Source organism: Scylla paramamosain, chromosome 41 (genome assembly GCF_035594125.1).
Source record: "Scylla paramamosain isolate STU-SP2022 chromosome 41, ASM3559412v1, whole genome shotgun sequence".
NCBI lineage: Eukaryota > Metazoa > Arthropoda > Malacostraca > Decapoda > Portunidae > Scylla > Scylla paramamosain.
This window is the reverse complement of record NC_087191.1, coordinates 4109526-4129466: the sequence shown is the minus strand read 5'-3', so window position 1 is coordinate 4129466 and position 19941 is coordinate 4109526. Positions and strand designations below refer to the sequence as shown.

General features: G+C 43.3%; 1 protein-coding gene across 1 annotated transcript in view; it reads right to left on the bottom strand.

Annotated features, from left to right (window-relative positions):
• Positions 1 to 1155: 1155 nt before the first annotated feature.
• The window catches only part of LOC135092915 (probable glutamate receptor), a 102323-nt gene continuing 83537 nt past the window's right edge, over positions 1156 to 19941 (bottom strand). Inside the window, exons 11-12 of the mRNA XM_063991697.1 lie at positions 11035 to 11178; positions 1156 to 1658 (exon numbers count right to left, since the gene is read on the bottom strand). Of these exons, the coding sequence (XP_063847767.1) occupies positions 1497 to 1658; positions 11035 to 11178 (306 nt within the window). The 3' untranslated portion in view covers positions 1156 to 1496. The remainder of the gene's footprint in view (positions 1659 to 11034; positions 11179 to 19941) is intronic.

Below are 19941 nucleotides of genomic sequence, written 5' to 3'. Positions count from 1 at the left end.
TCATGCTAAACATGATAAAGAGGTGGCCCAGAAAAGGTACTTAAGCCTTCCATTACCAGGATTTCATGCGCTTTATATTTCTGCCCAGAATCATGCCAAGTCTGTTCTCCAACTAGCCAAAAACTCCTTTATTAATAGAAAGTGTCAAAGTCTTTCAAGATCTAACTCCCCTCGTGACTTCTGGCATCTAGCAAAAATATATCCAATAACCTTGCCTTTTCTTCTTTTCCTCCTTTATCTTAATCAGATGGCACCACTGCTATCCCATCTATCGCTAAAGTTGAACTCTTCGCTCAAACTTCTGCTAAAAACTTTACCTTGGACAATTCAGGGCTTGTTCTTGCCTCTCCTCCACCTTCTGACTACTTCATGCCACCTGTTAAAATTCCTTGCAGTGATGTTTTCCATACCCTCGCTGGCCTTAACCATAGGAATTTTTATGGACCTGATGGGCTCCCTCCTGTTGTTCTCCGAAACTGTGCCTCTGTGCTTGCATCTTGCCTAATCAAACTCTTTCAACTCTGTTAACAGCTATGTTTCCTTCTAGCTAGAAGTTTGCCTACATTCAGCCAGTTCCTAAAAATCGTGATCGTTCTAATCCCTCAAACTACCATCCTATTGTTTTAATTTTCTGCCTATCTAAAGGTTTTTAATCTATCCTCAATAGGAAGATTCTTTAACATCTATCTCTTGTGATCGCCAATATGGTTTCCATCAAGGCCGCTCTACTGGTGATCTGGCTTTCCTTACCGAGTCTTGGTCATCTTCTTTTAGAGATTTTGGTGAAACTTTTGCTGTTGCCTTGTATATATCAAAATGTTTTGATAGTGTCTGGCAAAAAGCTTCGATTTCCAAATTACCCTCCTATGGGTAATTATGGTATGGTACTGGTACTCCTATGGGTATCCTTCTATCTGTAACTTATCTGTATCTGTAACATCTCAAGTTTCCTTTCTGACCGTTCTGTTGATGATGTGGTCACTGTTCTTCTCCTAAATCTATTAACAGTGGTGTTTTTCAGCGTTCTGTCCTGCCATCCACTTTCTTGTTATTTATCAATGATCTTCTAAACCAAACTTCTTATCCAAGCGAACATTGCAGCAGATTTTGATGAAAAAAAAGGTGTAGAAAGGAAACAGATATAACCTTGTTTATTTAATATTTTTTTTTTTTCCAATGAAACCTAACACTTTATAGGGTGATATATAATATTTCTTTAGAATCAATGCCTTGAAAAAATAAAATAATAATGGGGAAACTGAATTATCGAGTCATTATATTAGTGAAGGACGACACAAGTGTGGAAGAGGTGAACAGTTTAATGAAGTAACCACTGAAATGGAACAGTTCTTTTTGTTGAAAGGTACTTCTATTAAATAAGTGAACATCGAGAGGAATTACGTAACGATGCTAGGTGTGGTCTCTGGACTGATGGACGCATGATACAAGTGTAGAGCACGGAGGGAAGGACAGATGTATAGCCACTTCATGTAGCCCTAGTAAATGGGAAGCTCTGAAGTGAACACAAGTAGCGATAGGCCACACCCGACTCCAAACATGATGAACACGCCTTGCAAGTGTTCCAAGCTGAATGACACGCGTTTTTCGCCCTCGGGCTCAGAAGCGTCAGCAGAATCGCTGGGTGCTGTCATTCTCTCCTGTACAGATAAATATAAATGCATAATATTAACCTGTATTTATTGTGACATATTATGCATCATTTACTCTATTCCCGTTCAGATATCAAAAAGTTTTGGTGCATTTCTTTCATAATTTTCATGTATTGAAAGTAAAAGAATTCAGTGGTGAGAACAACTACTGCACAATGTGAAAGATTTTCATCTGTGTTCAAGGTTTCATATTGCCAGCTATTTCAAAGAGAAATGAAAAAAAAAAAAAGTTATTATAAAACCACGTGGCACATGAATCAGCGATCGTGTACTGCAGCTGTGAATAATAGGTGAATATTTGAATCCCAAACGCTAAAAAACGTTATTTGCAAAACAATACGATATATATATATATATATATATATATATATATATATATATATATATATATATATATATATATATATATATATATATATATATATATATATATATATATATATTTTTTTTTTTTTTTTTAAGGGTGTATATGGGCAGGAGTCTTTCTCTAATACATATCTCATTGAATGTGATAGCTAGTTGAGCATTTATTATTTTTCTTAAGATATTTCCCTTATATCTTATGATTTTCTAATATTCTTTTTTAATTGGCTGTATGACTTCGCCGAAGCTAGTCATTTTCGCTAGATCGCGATTTCGGGTCCTTGACCCTTCTTCAGTAGCGAAGGTCTATCCGTGTTGAGGGTGCCGGAGAGAATGGCTCAAGCTGATTGCGGGGGTGTATTTATACCGGTAGGCTTGTCACCCCGCTGCGCGTCCTGGTCTCTGATTGGCTGACGGCTGTCGCGGGCTGTGCTGGGCTGCTATCCAAGCTGGGTCTTCGCGCGCTTGGTAATGCTTGTAGGTCTTCGGATTGTTGATTTAATGTAGGGTTTGTCTCTTTTATATATAGTGCTTCTAAGATGGGGAGACGCCTGGTGTCTGGGCATGTAGTTAGGATCTCCGTTTTATCTACTAGCATTCCTCTTGTGATGTTTATGTTATGCTTCTCCTTCATATGTTTCTTGGGTGCTCCTGTTGTGAGGTGGAAAGTTAGTCGTTGGGAGAGTCTTGTTGTCGTCATGCCAACATAGGTGGAGGGAAGGACTTCACAGTTTCCTTGGTTACACGTAAACCTATATATGACATGTGACTTCTGAAGGCTCTCTTTCTCTTTTGAGGGGTTATTTTTCAGAAGATGGCTGGTTTTCTTGGTGTTGTAATAAATTATCAGTTTAACTTGTCTGTCAGGGTCGGAAGGCTTGATGTTCCTCTTCACAATGAGAATGAGAAAGTGACAGATATTTCCATACATAGGGAGATAGTGGAACAGGAGATAGATAGGCTAAAAAAAAAAGTTCAAGACACCAGGACCAGATGAAATATATCCCAGAGTACTTAAGGAATGCAAAGAGGTTATTAGTGAGCTGTTAGTTTCTGTCTTTAGGAAATCACTTGAGTCAGGTGAGTTACCAGTAGTGTGGAGGCAGGCTAATGAAGTACCCATCTTTAAGAAAGGAGATACAACTTTAGCGTCTAACTATAGACCTGTCAGCTTAACTTCAGTTGTAAGTAAAATATTAGAGTCAATAATAGCGAGGAACATTAGGGAACATTTAGACAAACATAACTTGATAAATCAGTCACAGCATGGCTTCACGAAGTGAAAATCTTGCCTGACAAACTTGTTAAGTTTTTACAGTAAAGTGTACGAGGCAGTAGATAATGGAGATAATTATGATATCTTATATCTGGACTTTAGTAAAGCATTTGACAAGGTACCCCATCAAAGGCTCCTGAGAAAGGTTAGGCTGCACGAGATAGATGGGAAGATGTTAGGCTGGATAGGGTCATGGCTTAGCCTTAGCGACAGGCGATAGAGAGTTGTAATAAACGGCTCGAAATGCGAGTGGGGTCAGGTAATTAGTGGGGCGTGCCACAAGGATCAGTATTAGGGCCATTGTTGTTTCCAATATATATCAATGACTTGGATAGTGGAATTAGTAGTGATGTTCGTAAATTTGCAGATGACACAAAGATAGGTAAATTAATTAGGTCAAAATCGGATGCCATCGCCTTGCAGGAAGATTTAGATAGGATGAACGAATGGACGAACAGATGGCAAATGCAATTTAATATCAATAAATGGAAAGTACTTAGCGTAAGTAGAGGAAACCCACACAGTAGGTACACATTAAACAACCAAACTGTGGTAGGTACAGGGTACGAGAAAGATTTAGGAGTTATAGTTAGCTTTGAACTCCGTCTAGGAAAACAATACATAGAGGCCAGAAACAGGGCAAATAGGGTACTAGGATTCATTTTTAAGAGTGTTAAAAGTAGAAGGCCGGAAGTAATATTAAAGTTATACTTGGAGCTGGTCAGACCTCATCTAGACTACGCTGTGCAGTTCTGGTCCCCACATTACAGGAAGGATATAGGTCTATTAAAATCAGTACATAGGAGAATGACTAAAAGAATACAGGGGATGAGGAGTATTCCTTACGAGGCGAGATTGAAGTTGTTAAATTTACATTCTTTAGAGAGACGTAGGTTAGGAGTGAATCTGATAGAAATCTTTAAGTGGTATAAGGGTTATAACAAGGTGGATGTAAGCAAAATTCTTAGGATCAGCAACCAGGGTAGAACAAGAAATAACGGACTTAGTAATCATGTTGTTAGTGCTGGGACATTAGAGAGCTTTAAGAGAAGATTAGACAGGTTTATGGATGGGGATAATAGATGGAAATATGTAGGTAGATTTCAAACAGGGACTGATACGTGTAAACCTGGTGGCTTCTTGCAGCTTCCCTTATTTCTTATGTTCTTATGTTCTTATGACCCGCCACGACAGGTACCCTATACCTCACATACTGGACTTCCACGCCAAACTCCATGGTAAAACAGCTTCTCGAAGATTGACCTCCTTCGGGCATTCCACCAGATCCCGGTGGCCGAGGACGACATACCTAAGACCGCGGTGACGACGCCCTTCGGGTTGTTTGAGTTCCCGTTCATGAGCTTCGGCATACGGAACGCGGCTCATTCCTTCCAGTGGTTCATGGAGAATGTCATGAGAGGACTGGACTTCGTCGGGGTGTACATCGATGACATCCTCGTGGCCTCCTCCTCCCTCCAGCAGCACATGGAGCACCTCCGCCAGGTGCTGTCCCGCCTCCAGGACCACGGTCTCAAGATCCACCCTACGAAGTGTGTCTTTGGCGTGCCGTCCGTAGACTTCCTGGGCCATAGGGTTACAGCAGCAGGCCTGGAGTCCCTCCCGTAGAAAATGTCGGCAAATGAGGATTTCCAGTGCCTCACTACCGTCAGAAAGTTATGAGAATTCCTGGGGCTGGTTAATTACTACCATCGCTTCATTCCCCAGGCAGCCAGACTCCTCGCACCTCTTCACAAGTTGCTCAAGAGGGTCAAGAAGCACTCACCCAAGCCCCTGGAGTGGGGATCCAGTGCGGACGAGGCTTTCCGCGCCGTCAAGTACCAGTTCTTCGCCCTTCCCCGCCTGGAGTATCCTGTCCTCACGCAACGACTGTGCTGGCTACCGACACCTTGGCGGAAGCTGCAACAGGAGGTCGCTGGTGTGCTCCGCCCTGTTGCGTTCTTCAGCAAGCGACTGGAGCCTGTTAAGCGCAGCTACAGCGCCTTTGACAGGGAGCTCCTAGCGGTGTATGAGGCCGTGCGCCCTCCCACGAAGCGTGGCCACGGTCATATGCCTCCATCCCGTGGACTACGCAGCAGTAGCGGCGGCGCAAGAAGACGATCAGGAGCTGCGTTCCCTGCGGGAAGGCCTCACGGCTCTACAAATGCTTCGGTGTCACATCCCAGACTCCCTCTCGCAGCTGTGGTGTGATGTGTCCTGTGGCGCCAGGAGCAGTTCCGACGCCGGGTCGTCTCACACTACCACGCTGTCAAACACCCCGGCATCCTGGGTACCCATCGCCTAATCAACAGAAGACCGGTGTGGTCACGAATGAGGAAGGATATACGGGCGTGGGTCCGCTCATATCTGGCCTGTCAGACCGCCAAGGTCCACCCCCCCCTGTAACCCATCCCCACGCCCACGGACCGCTTCCACACGGTCTTCACCTGGTCTTCCACACACAGGCTTCCACCGGGTCGGGCCCCTGCCGCCCTCCCGTGGGAGCAGGTACCTCCTCACGTGCGTCGATAGGACCATTCGCTGGGACGCCGCCATACCCATGCCAGACAGCACAGCGGAGACTACCGCCATCCATTTCCTCTCTGTATGAGTGTCTCACTTCGGCGCTCCTGTTACCATAATCACCGACCAGGGCGTGCAGTTCGAGTCCCGTGCCTGGGGTGATCTGTTGGCCTTCCTGGAGACTGTTCGTCAGCGAACCACTGCGTACCACTCTCAGGCTAACGGTATGATGGAACAGTTTCATCGGCGCCTGAAGGGGGCGATACTGGCGCTGCCACACCCCGCCAGCTGGGTGGAGGCTCTCTATCATCCTCCTGACCTTGCGCGCCACGGAGAAGGAGGACATCCACCACACGCTAGCTGAGGTGGTTTACGGGGAGGACTTGAGCCTAACGGGCCAGTTTGTGGCACCGGGGGACGGCGGCCACTCCCTGTCCTTCCTTCCGGCACTCCGGTACGCCATGGCTAACTAACAGCCGACGCCTTCCCGCCGCATCCCGCCCGCCCCACATACTTCCCGGCGGAGCTGCACTGCGACGTCAGTCTTCCTTAGGACCGACACCGTTACCGGTCCTCTGCAGCCACCCTATAGCGGTCCCTACCAGGTCCTGGATCGGGGGGACAAGCACGTCACCCTTGACGTGCGTGGCCGCCGCTATGTGACGTTTAGGGATAGGGTTAAAGCCGCCCGCCTCCCGACGGACCACGACACACACCAGCCGAGTCCCGCCAGTACACCATGGTCAGCAGCATTGCTGGGTCCGGTTCTACACCTCCCGCAACTGCGGTTGGTCGGCCTGCCTCAACTACGACGTCCTGAGGGTGCCGCCCGCGACCGGATCAGAGGGCAAGAATCCAACGGCGTTTCCCAGACGCCCATAGCGCCACCACTGCTCCCTGTATCTTTGCCTCTACCTTCCCCTCCACCCCTGTTTTCACGGCCCCCTCTCCTCCCTTTCTTGGGGACAACACCGTTGTCCCCTCTTCGTCGCCCCTTCCGCCACTACTACTCCCTGTCCCTTCGCCGCCCCTCTAGCCACCGCCTTCACCCCCGCCCGGCTTTCCTTTATCGCCGCGCCACCCACCTTCACCCAGCTCTCCAGTGTGCTCGCTTCCCCAGGAAACGGACAAGGGGCATCCGCCACTGCTAGCGTCGCCCAGCCCTGAAAAGGGTTTCGGGGCACGCATGGAAGGCTTGGTAACATGCGCCGGTAGGGTTGTTCACCACCCACAATTTTCCCATGCATCTTAACCCTATACTGTTCAGGGCAGTACACTTTTGTTTCTCGTTTCGTGTGGGAAGAGGGGTAATGTAGTGACTGGCCAGCCGGATAGCAACTCCACGCTAATCCTGGTGGATTCCCCACGCGCTAAGCTTCCCACATGTGGGACTGACCATATATATATATATATATATATATATATATATATATATATATATATATATATATATATATATATATATATATATATATATATATATATATGGTGACCGTTCTAATCCCTCAAACTACCGTCCTATTGCTTAATTTCTTGCCTATCTAAAGTTTTTGAATCTATCCTCAACAGGAAGATTCTTAAACATCTATCACTTCACAACCTTCTATCTGATTGCCAGTATGGGTTCCGTCAAGGCCGCTCTACTGGTGATCTTCTGGCTTTCCTTACTGAGTCTTCATCATCCTCTTCTAGAAATTTTGGTGAAACTTTTGCTGTTGCCTTGGACATATCAAAAGCTTTTGATAGAGTCTGGCACAAAGCTTTGATTTCCAAACTATCCTCCTATGGCTTCTCTCCTCTCTGTAACTTCATCTCAAGTTTCCTTTCTGACTGTTCTATTGCTGCTGTGGTAGACGGTCACTGTTCTTCTTCTAAATCTATTAACAGTGGTGTTCCTCAGGGTTCTGTCCTGTCACCCACTCTCTTCTTATTATTCATTAATGATCTTCTAAACCAAACTTGTTGTCCTATACACTTCCGCGCTGGTGATACCACCCTACACTTTTCCACGTCTTTTCATAGACGTCCAACCCTTCAGGAGGTAAACATTTCACGCAGGGAAGCCACAAAACGCTTGACTTCTGATCTTTCTAAAATTTCTGGTTTGGTTTACAAGGACAAGAGTAGGTGACAGGACAGAACCCTAAGGAACACCACTGTTAATAGGTTTAGGAGAAGAAAAGTAACCGTCTACCACAGCAGGAATAGAACGACCACAAAGAAAACTTGAGATGAAGTTACAGAGAGAAGGATAGAAGCTGTGGGAGGGTAGTTTGGAAATCAAACCTTTGTACCAAACTCTATCAAAAGCTTTTGATATGTCCAAGGCAACATCAAAAGTTAAAGTTTCACCGAAATCTCTTAAAGAGAATGACCAAGACCAAGTAGAGCGGCCTTGACGGAATCCATACTGGCGATCAGATAGAAGGTTGTGAAGTGATAGATGTTTAAGAATCTTCATGTTGAGGATAGATTCAAAAACTTTAGTCATCCTTTTTAGGAACAGGCTGAACATAGGCAAACTTCCAGCAAGAAGGAAAGGTAGATGTTGACAGACAGAGTTGAAAGAGTTTCACTAGGTAAGGTGGAAGCACGGAGGCACAGTTGCAGAGAACAATAGGAGGGATCCCATCAGGTCCATAAGTCTTACGAGGGTTAAGGCCAGCGAGGGCGTGGGAAACATCATTGAGAAGAATTTTAATAGGTAACATGAAGTAGTCAGGGAGCAGAGGGAGGAACAAGCCCACAATCGTCCAATGTAGAGTTTTTAGCAAAGGTTTGAGGGAAGAATTCAGCTTTAGGAATAGATGTGATAGCGGCAGTGCCATCTAGTTGAAATAAAGGAGGGAAAGAAGAAGAAACAAAGTTATTGGATATATTTTTAGCAAGATGCCAGAAGTCACAAGGGGAGTTAAATCTTGAAAGATTTTGACACTTTCTCTTAATTATTAGTTGGAGAAGAGACTTGGCATGGCTCCGGGCAGAAATATAAAGCGAATGAGATTCAGGTGATGGAAGGTTCAAGTACCTTTTGTGGGCTATCTCTCTATCATGTTTAGCATGAAAACAGGCTGTGTTAAACCAAGGTTTGGAAGGTTTAGGTCAAGAAAAAGAGTGAGGAATGTACGTCTCTATACCAGACATTATCACCGCTGTTATGCACTCGGCAAACAACCGGTTCTCTGACTCGGAAGCAGTAGTCATTCCAAGGAAAATCAACATGATACCTCCTCAGGTCCCCCTAACTAGCAGATGCGAAATGCCAGAGACACCTCTGCTTACGGAGATCCTCAGGAGATTTTGGAACAATAGGACAAGATACAGATATGAGATTATGATCGGAGGAACCCAACGAAGAAGAGAGGGTGACAGCATAAGCAGAAGGATTAAAGGTTAGGAAAAGATCAAGAATGTTGGGCGGATCTCCAAGACGGTTAGGAATACGAGTAGGGCGTTGCACCAATTGCTCTAGATTATAGAAGATATCAAAGTTGAAGGCTAGTTCACAAGGGTGATCATTGAAGGGAGAGGAAAGCTAAAGCTGGTGGTGAACATTGATGTCTCTAAGAATGGAGTTCTCCGCAAAAGGGAGTCAGAATGTGCTTCACTTAAGAAGTTAAGCTATCCTATCAGACTTAAACTTAATGCATAAACCTCTTATTCCTACAGCCAAGTGATATACATTGAAGCTAATGAGCATGATAACTGAAGAAAAATCAGCTTACAAATGATACAAGTAATGGCAAACTTACGCGAGAGGGAATAATCTTTCCCTCTGGCCGCTGGAGGCACCACCGTCTCGTCGAGGGCAAAAATTTAACATTAAGTGTACTGTCCTCATAGTATACGGAATTCTTAAAAATAACGAATCAAAGCGCTGCAAGTCACATTAGCAGGAGAAAAAAAATGAATAACAGGAGTAATCCACCGCCTGCCTAAACAAATCTTTCTATTTCCCAAAAGCACTTTATATTTATTAAATCACTGTACATATAGTTTAAAGGCTAGCTGGAATTTTATTCTTTTATACTGGACTATGACTTTTCTTCTTTCAGGGCTATCGATCTTAAATCCCTAGTATAATGGGAGAGAAGATTTAAAAGAAATTTAATACAACTTGGTAGGAATTCACAGTAAACATGACACGCGTTCATAAGCTAACAGCGAGTAGGGAATAACTCACCCTCCACATGTAACTCACACAACAATACTGAGACAAACGCAACATATAACTTCAGCCTTCGTAACACACCCACGTATAGGGAAAAAATATTGGAAGCACAGATACAAAATTTTTCGTTGGCATTTATGCAAAATTTAAGTTCTCGTCCTAGATAAACAATCAGTCAATATACTAAGCATCAAAATGACACCTTCATTCCACCTGCGGGCACATAATCTCAAAAACACCACAGGGCATGTGCTATAAGTACAAGTCTCTGGTCCCTACTCCTAATAATCCTCTTATGCCTCTTCTTCGTCCCTGAAACCTGTGTGTTTTTCAAACAAGGCTTAAAATTGTCTTTACTGAATGGTTTCCGTACACATCTCTCCATGCAGTGTGTCTTGCTAATCCCTATCTTCCTCTAGTAGCAATCTGTGCTCCAATTTCAGTTTAGGTTCTTGTTCTTCTCTTTCTTTTTATTTCTCTTTATGTGACTCCTTTCTTTTCTCTCCCACTACTACATGACCAACTCTTACTTTCTTTCCCTCGGTTGCTTTGTTTCTCATGACTGGAAAGAGAGTCATCTCTCAAGAAGAACATGAGTCCTCTCACCATCAACATTCAATTGATGACTTAGCATCATTGTTCTCTATCTTGATACTACCATCTAGGTGGATACATCACCATCTAGGTGGATAGAACCCAACTCTGGACCCCAAGGCAGGACCAATTCCACGGCCCTTCCAATACTCATCATTAGAGATAATTCCTCTTCTGTCATCCACTGTCCTCCACGTTCCTCATCTGGGCTAGCACTTAAGCTCACTTGTTTACGAAATAGGCAGCAAAAATTGTTCATTTCACAATCTAAGCAAATACATACACGTTTCATAAAATAGATAATCAAACTGTCCATTACATAAACTGAGCAAATTTCTGCCCAATTCACGTAAGGGACAGTTTGATTGTCCATTTCATGAAATGAAAACGGGGCCTAACATATATATCACTCGTAAAAAGACAACCCAGATTACACATACCTGCCTTATAATCATTAGTGTCTCACGCCTCCACTGGTAGGGTAGCCCGGCCTCTCGAACCCAGTTCACTGCTTGGTCCAGATTCCTCTTCAGTGGAGAGTGACTCTGCACACCCAGTGCCGTATTGTAAGGCTGGAAGCACTCCTGTGTGAATGAAATTATGGTGTCTTTTTTTTTATTTTTAATCATCAAAACTTTCATACGTTTCACACACACACACGCACACACGCACACACACACAAACACACACACACACACACACACACACACACACACACACACACACACAGGGCCTGGTACCGCAATGATTAGCTCACCCGATTCACACTAGGAAGGCCCCTGGTTCAAATCCCAGTGATTTATATATTTTTTTTAAGTAGAAGGGACACCGGCCAAGAGCAAAAAAACAATAAAAACAAAAAAATAAAAAGTCCACTCAGAAGCCGGTCCCCGAATAGGGTACGAAGCGGTGGTCAAAAATTGAAGGACAAGTGTCTTGAAACTTCCCTCTTGAAGGAATTCAAGTTATAGGAAGGTGAAAATACAGAAGCAGGCAGAGAATTCTAGCGTTTAGGTGAGAAAGAGATGAATAATTGAAAATACTAGTTAACTCTTGCATTAGAGAGGTGGACAGAATAGGGGTGAGAGAAAAAAGAAAATCTCGTGCAGCAAGGCCGTGGGAGGAGGGGAGGCGTGCAGTTAGAAATATCAGAAGAGCAGTTACCATGAAAATAGCAGTAGAATATAGCAAGAGATGCAGCATTGCAGCGATGAGAAAGAAGCTGAAGACAGTCAGTTAGAGGAGACGAGTTGATGAGACGAAAAACTTTTGATTCCACCCTGTCTAAAAGAGCAGTATGAGTGGAACCCACACCAGACGTATGAAGCATATTTTATACAGGGACGAATAAGACCCTTGCACAGAGTTAGCACCTTGGTGGGGGGGGATGAAAACTGGTGGAGACGTCTCAACGCCTAACTTCATAGAAACTGTTTTAGCTAGAGATGAAATGTGAAGTTTCCAATTTAGATTACAAGAAAAGGACAGACCGAGGATGTTCAGTAAAGAAGAGGGAGACAGTTGAGTGTCCTTAAAGAAGAGGGTTCTGCCGAGTTGACAGATAGAGGAAATGAGTTTTTGAGGCATTAAACAATACCAAGTTTACTCTGCCCCAGTCAGAAATTTTTAGAGAGGTCAGAAGTCAGGCGTTATGTGGCTTCCCTGCGTGAACTGTTAACTTACTTTTAAGGATTGGACGTCTTCGAAAAGCCGGGGAATAGTGCAAGGAGGTATCATCAGCGTAGGAATGGATAGGACAAGAAGTTTGGTTTAGAAGATCATTAATGAATAATACGAAGAGAGTGGATGACAGGACTCTGAGGACCATCACTCTTAATAGATTTAGGAGAAGAACAGTGTCCATCTCTATCTACCACAGTAGCAACAGAACGATCAGAAAGGAAACTTTAGATGAAGTTACAGAGAGAAGGATAGAAGCCATAAGAGGGTAGCTTTGAAATCAAAGCTTTGTGCCATACTCTATCAAAAACCTTTAAAATGTCTAAGGCAACAGGAAAAGTTTCACCAAAATCTCTAAAAGAGGATAACCAAGACTCAGTAAAGAAAGCCAAAAGACGAAACCCATACTGGCAATCAGATAGAAGGTTGTGAAATGATAGATATTTAAGAATCTTCATGTTGAGGGTACATTAAAAAAACTTTAGGTAGGCAGGAAATTAAAGCAACAGGACGGTAGTTTTGAGGGATAGAACGGTCATCCTTTTTAGGAACTGGTTGGATGTAGGCAAACTTCCAGTAAGAAGCAAAGGTAGATATTGACAGACAGAGCTGGAAAAGGAAGAGTTTGACTAGGCAAGGTGCAATAAAAGAGGCACAGTTTTAAATAACAATAGGAGGGATCCCATCATGTCCATAAGCCTCCCTTGGGTTAAGGCCAACGAGAGCATGGAAAACATCACTGCCAGTGATCTTAATGGGCAGCATGAAATAATCGAAAGGTAGAGGAGGAGAAAGAAGCTATGAATCATTCAATGTAGAGTTTTTAGCAAAGGTTTCAGCAAAGAGTTCAGTTTTAGAAATAGATGAGATGGCAGTGGTGCCATCAGGTCGAAATAAAAGCAAAAAATTAAGAGGTAAATTTAATGAAGATGTTTTTGGCTAGGTGCGATCAATCTGAAGGGGTGTTAGATCTTGGAAAATGTTGACACTTGTTTATTAATGAAAAAGTTTTATCTTGGAAAATATTGACACTTGTTTATTAATGAAAAAATTTTTGGCTAGTTGGAGAACATACTTGGCATGATTCCGGCCCGAAATATAAAGCCCATAAGATTTAGGTGATGGAAAGCTCAAGTACCTTTTGTGGGCCACCTCTCTGTCATGTATAGCACAAGAACTGTCTGTGTTAGACGAAGGTTTGGAAGATTTAGGGGGAGAGAAAGAGTGAGGAATGTACGCCTACATGGCAGACATTATCACCTCTGTTATGCGCTTGCACACAGAGACAGGTCTCTGACACAGAAGGAGTAATTATTCCAAGGGAAATCAGAATAATGGCTCCTCGCGTCCCCCAATTATCAGAAGCAAAATGCCAGAGGCACCTCAGCTTTGGGAGGAGGGATTGGATCGATAGGCCAAGATACAGATATGAGATTGTGTTCAGAGGGGCCCACTGTAGATAATAGGGTGACAGCATAAGCAGAAGGATTAGAGGTTAGGAAAAGATCAAGAATGTTGGGCGTACCTCCAAGACGGTCAGAAATACGAGTAAAGTGTTGCACCAACTAGTTTAGGTCACTGAAGATAGCAAAGTTAAAGGTTAGTCCACCAGAATGGTCGGTGAAGGAAAGCCAAAGCTGGTGGTGAACACTGAAATCTCCAAGAATGGAGATCTCCGCAAAAGGGAAGAAAGTCAGAACGTGATCCACAAGTTGAAGAATCTCTTATAAACAGAGGAGTCAAGTGAGAGGTATACAGGACAGATAAAATTTGTTTGAGAGCGACTTTGTGGTAGTAGCCAGGTGCTGGTAAACTCGAAAGATTCAAGAGCGTGTGCAACGAGAGCAAGTTAAGTCGTTGCACACATAGACGCAACATCCAACTTTTGGAATGAAAATGAAGACAGAGAAAGCAGGAGGGAACAGAAAAGGGGCTACTGGCTGTTGTATCAGACACCTGTGTTTCGGTGAAGAAAAGATGAGGCTTAGTAGAGGAGAATTGGTCTTCTACGAACTGAAAATTAGATCTAAGGCAGGGAATGTTGCAGACGTTAATGAAGAAAAAAATTGAGCGGGGTGTCAAGATTCTTAGTGTGGATACCAGACAAACAGTCCGATCTTGGGACATTTGTGATCCCCTCCCCTGACGGGGATTCCGAGGTTGGTGTAGGAATCACCATATCTATTTTTGAGTGTTGAGTGATAGGTCTGTGTGCAATTAGGTGCATTTAGTTGTGTGTGAAGGAAGAGAGTCTTTAGAAGCAGGCTGTGACTGTCCCTTTGTGTTGTGAGACACAAAGGGAAACGTTCAGTGAGGTCACAGCTAGGTTTAATGATAAGTTCACAGTATCCATGGTCCAGTGCTCCAGACTTCATTGGAAGTAATTCCCGTTTCGGCAGGTGTCTACTGCCTCCTCCTTGTTAGTTTTTAGAATGTCCAGGAAGTCCGTGGCTGAATTCAGGTTATAGTGGCTGGTACGTAGTGGATCAGGATGGTGCAGAACTTCTTAACGATGATGTAAGTAGGAATGGAATATGTGCGAGAGAATAGGTCACAACTTGTCTCTCGGTTTGTGTGTTTTTACATTGTCGTAGAAGTAGCTCGTGATGTACTCTCTCATGAGGTTGTTAAACTCGATGTTGTTGCTTTTGGCGTTACAGGCAGAGATGCGCTTGTTGATTTTTCTTTTCTTTTTTTTTTTTTTTTGGCCGGGCTTCCGTCTCTTCTGGTCTCTTTTGTTATCTTGGCAAACTTTGTGTTATCCTTCAGGATGTCATTGATCTTGTTAATGTACTCCGAAGTATTCATGAGGACGTTCTAAAAAACAAAAAGGCAGGAGGAACCATTCCGTCACTAAACGTCGAGTCGCTCTTCGCAAACGTCCCAGTTCAGCGAACCATCAGTCACATAACTAATCACGACGACAGCACCCCTACCCTCGACATCCCTAAAAAAAAAAAAACCCTTCGCAACTTTCTTGAATGCCGCACTCTTCACCTCCCATATATATATATATATATATATATATATATATATATAGAGAGAGAGAGAGAGAGAGAGAGAGAGAGAGAGAGAGAGAGAGAGAGAGAGAGAGAGAGAGAGAGAGAGAGAGAGAGAGAGAGAAGCATTCTAAAAGAGTGAATAGGCTAAGCATAGGATGAGTTAAGTCATACTTGTGTGTTGCACTTTTACGTATCTGTTTTAGTCGCTGTGGATACTTTGAATCTTTCTTCTGAAGCTGAAACAAGGGTTTAGCTTTAACTACACACTTCTAACCAAACAAATGATAATATCCAGCCAATCCCGAGAACCATCGGCACCATCCCGGAACCGTCGGCACCATCCACTGACTTGATGAATAACAATCAGACTTAACTCAGAAAGAGGATCCCAACACAAGGCAGTGATAGTGAAGATGAAATCTGTATGTTAATTATTTGATAACTATTTACTCCATATCACATTTACAGTATATATTTGCTTGAATCTAGATTGTGGCGATACTATGGCAATAATAATTATTTTGCATCTGTAACATATATCTACTTTTTTTTTTTTAAGTGAGGTGTGCATATGTAATAGACGTGGTTCTAGACTACATTATGAAAACCAAACAATAGTAAGATAACTAGTCTATAGTATGAAAACCAGATTACATTAAAAGAACTGTTATTGACTACAGTTGAAAACTGAACAACAATGCTGTAATTTTTTTTTTTTCAGGATACTCTAAGGGAACTTTTCTATGAACATTACGCTACCTTATGAGAACTAGCCTACTGGCTCGTACTGGCAGCCTTACGCTGCCAGTTCCCTTCGACGGGGATCACCATGCGCTTGCTAACAAATATGAATCCTAACCCCCTCCCCGTCCATGGGGATGCTTGTGAGGTAGGTTGGTACCTCTGGCAGACATATTCATATGTAAACTTCATAATTAAAACATATTATACACATTATGGTTACAATATATAACGTGTAATGTATATCAATACATGTAGTGACTGATCTAATAACAAATACATTAATTTAATAGTGTACACAAGGTAAGAAATGTGGCTGGCTGCCTGGCGCCAGATTTTAAATTTGTTTATCCCTACGAGTCTTACTATACTGATCTGCCCCGTAAAGCAGCGGTCATACCACCACTTCTTTGACCAGATTGTTTCGCCTGCCAACACTTTCTTTAATAATATAAATCAGTTGGACACACCTTCATTATTTAAGCTAGATTCGCTCATTTAAATTTGATTATATATCGTTCCTATAAATAAAATAATGTGTTACCATAATATCTAAGTAAAGCACATAATTAGTCTATAAAATATACGTAGATGTCCATATCAGGACCCTTTCTCAAATGGCCACAATGTCGCCTCCCGCCTCCGTCTCTCACACCGCAGGTTCGGCCCCATCACGTTTATAGTACCACAAAACAGACAGAGGGTCACACCGCCGACGGAATAGATTTATAGTGTGGTTGTTAACTCCGTCGTGGACAAACTTTTGAATCATGAGGAGCCACTTTTTAAAATGAGTGACCCCTGTGGAGACGAGGTACCCCGTTCGCGGCGGCCAGCGCTTGCTCCCCTCTTAGCACCAGTAGGCGGTTGCCCTTGAATCCTGGAGCCACTTAATTTTTTGTATTATCCTTATGGGTAAAAATGAATCTTCCTCCGGTCCTCCAGACGCGATCAACCAGGCCCTCGAGACATGACTCTCCGGTCGTAGTAGTGATGCTACGCATGTTAGGATTGCAGTTCATACTCCCCCTGCTGGTGCACAAGAAGCTTGCGGGTCAGTTGTTCATTCTTGTCTTGATATTCTGAATTTAATTAACGCATATGCATCGTTGCCTTACCATGCTATCCACTCTGATCTCAAGCCTTTCAGAACAATTCTATCAAATATGATGGTGACCGTCTTTCCAAATCAGCGGTATGTGACATTTACATCTGATATTTTTGCCAAAGTTCGCCACGCTCATACATCTTAATGGTTTGTGAAATATTATAGTGAGGGCAAAGGTAACTTTATTCATCCTGCTAAGTATCTAGAAAGAGACACTGGAGTAATCCCTACAAGTAACCTTAAGGCGTGTTCATTCGAGCCAAGGATTTAACACAAGCTATTATGCTCCTCCATCTACCTATCACTTCTGATGGAATCTTTGATACTATCAAACCACATCGAACGTTTATTACTGCAGAGAGTGTGTACAATTAGGACCTGTATGAATACTCAGAAGATGACATCTTTTACTTGTGCCTACAAATCGTTCCCGGCATAGGGCGTTGTTCTGTCCTTGACCCACACCCTACTACTGAATGTGAATCGGAACCTTATTGTTTTTAGGGAAGCGTTCTCGACAATGCAAGAGGTACCAAAGTGAGCAGGACATTCTTCAACTGGCAAATTCCCGGTTCATTAGTCTTGGATGCACCATGCAAGAACTTCTTTTCAGTCAAAAGAAGTATGGTGGGACAAAGACATACGCCTCCTCACTTCACTCTAGTTCTTCTATCTCTAAACAGTTGTTACACCTCCCCGCCTTTCTCAACCACCAGTTGTTCTTTCCCGTTCTTGTGGGAAAGCTAGTTTTGCTGTTATTGTCTGCAACAAATTTTCTGTCAGAATCTGCATATAAGTCCTCCACTGTGTCTTCAGTAAAGACTGTAATTTCATCTCCCAGGGACGACATCACAGACATCCTATTTAGGAGTCCATGCCTCATGGACTCTCAACCAAGAACACTTCACAAGGCTGTTAAACCACAAAAGATACATTTTTCAACAAAAAATTCTTGCACAGGTCCTATGTTTCATGAGAAACGTTCCCGATGATCTGCTGAATCCCTTAACTCAACAAGCGTTCCCCCTAGAAAGATTCCTTTAGGAGACTCAGACGACCCTGAGCCATACTTAAATAAGCGAGATAATTAATTCCCATCCAACATGGACGTTTAAGATTTCTCTACACGTTCTCATAATATATCTTCTTCCACACGGAGTGATGCCATTCCATACGTCTCGAGGAATCTTTCAACTCTGTATCTTCAATTTAATTTCCAATTCTACAAGCAGCCCAAGTCCCGATAAGCCTCGCCGCTCGAGTAAGGTATCTAGTCAGGTTGGCAAAGATTAACTTCTCTGGGGCTTTCCTGAAAACCCCCACAAAGTAACACTATTTAGATTCCTTCACTGGAAATGACATGGTATTTGTATCTTACTGAAGGAACTTTGTCTTCTTTCACGTTTTATCTCCAACGTGTGTGTTTCCAAGAGAGAATAGTGAGATAATCAATTGCTCACTCCGCCTTGTCGTGTTGGGTGTACTTATTGTCGTGTTGGGTGTACTTGTCGTGTTGGGTGTACTATGAGCTGGTGAGAGAGGCTACAAGGGGCTTCGGCCCTTCCCCTGCCCTATTTAGTTGGAGAGAGCTACCCATGCTAGCAAGGTCGCCAAGGTCGACCAGACTAAATGGTTCCCTAAGTTAGGCTGCCAGTACGGGCCAACGGTGCCGCAGTCCAGAGGAGCTGCCTTTTGAGGTCGTCCTTTGTTGGATGGCTGGGTGTCTGGGCTGGGATGCGTTGTGGGAGAGAGAGGTCTTAGCTCCATAGTAGACAAACGTTCGAGTCAATAGAGGTCACTTTTTTTTTAAATGAGTGATCCCCATGGAGACAAGGTACCCCGTTCATGGACGCCAGCACTCGCTCCCCTCCTAGTCCCATTAGGCGGTTGCCTGTAGCCCCTGGAGTCAATTCCTCTTTATAATATCGTTATAGGTTAACATAAACATTTCCTCTGGTCCTTAAGGGACGGTCGACCAGGCTCGAGATGTCACCCTCTGGCCATGATGGTGATGTGTAGGCTGGAGGTCATACTCCCTCTGCTGATGTTGTTCATGTTGATTGATCCTATGGATTAGCCGTTGAGTCTTATTTTGACAATCTGTTGATTATAACTGTCTATGAATTCTTATCGTACCATGCTACCCATCCTGTTCTTTTCGGAAGAGTTCCTCGCACTCGTCTCAACTATGGCGATGACTGTCATTGTAATCGGTGCTATGTGACATTCAGAATATCATCATAATATAATATCCATCAGTTAAGCTGATAATGTTCAACGAGTGGCAAAAATTAAGGGAAATAGTAATACGATCACGCTCACTTTTTTTATGGTTTATTTCTCCCTGAGTGTGATCAGATTGGACCTTGTTCTCTCTCTATAAAGGCTTTTCTTGACATTCCTTTATGTTCACGGTAGGAAGAACTGTACAAATCGTTCCCTCCGCTCTGCCGTTGACTCACACCCTACTCCTGAATGCGAAGCTTATTGAAACTTATCGAGTCTACTGCAGGGCAGCTCAGCCGATACGTTCTCGAGAATGCAAGAGGTATCGTTTTGAGCAGATAAGTCTCAGTTCATTAGTTTCGCCTGGCGTTAACTCCTATTTAGACAAAAGGATGGTGGAGCAAAGACATACGCCTACTTCTTCCACTCTAGTTTTTTTTACCTATACTACTAATCCTGTTGTAGCACCTTCTCTCCTTTCTCAACCATAAAGTGTTTGCTCCTATTCTTGTGAGAATGTCATTCCATCAGTTACTATCTGTAACAAGTTCTCTGTTTTGGACAATAGCACCGATAAGCCCTCTGCATCT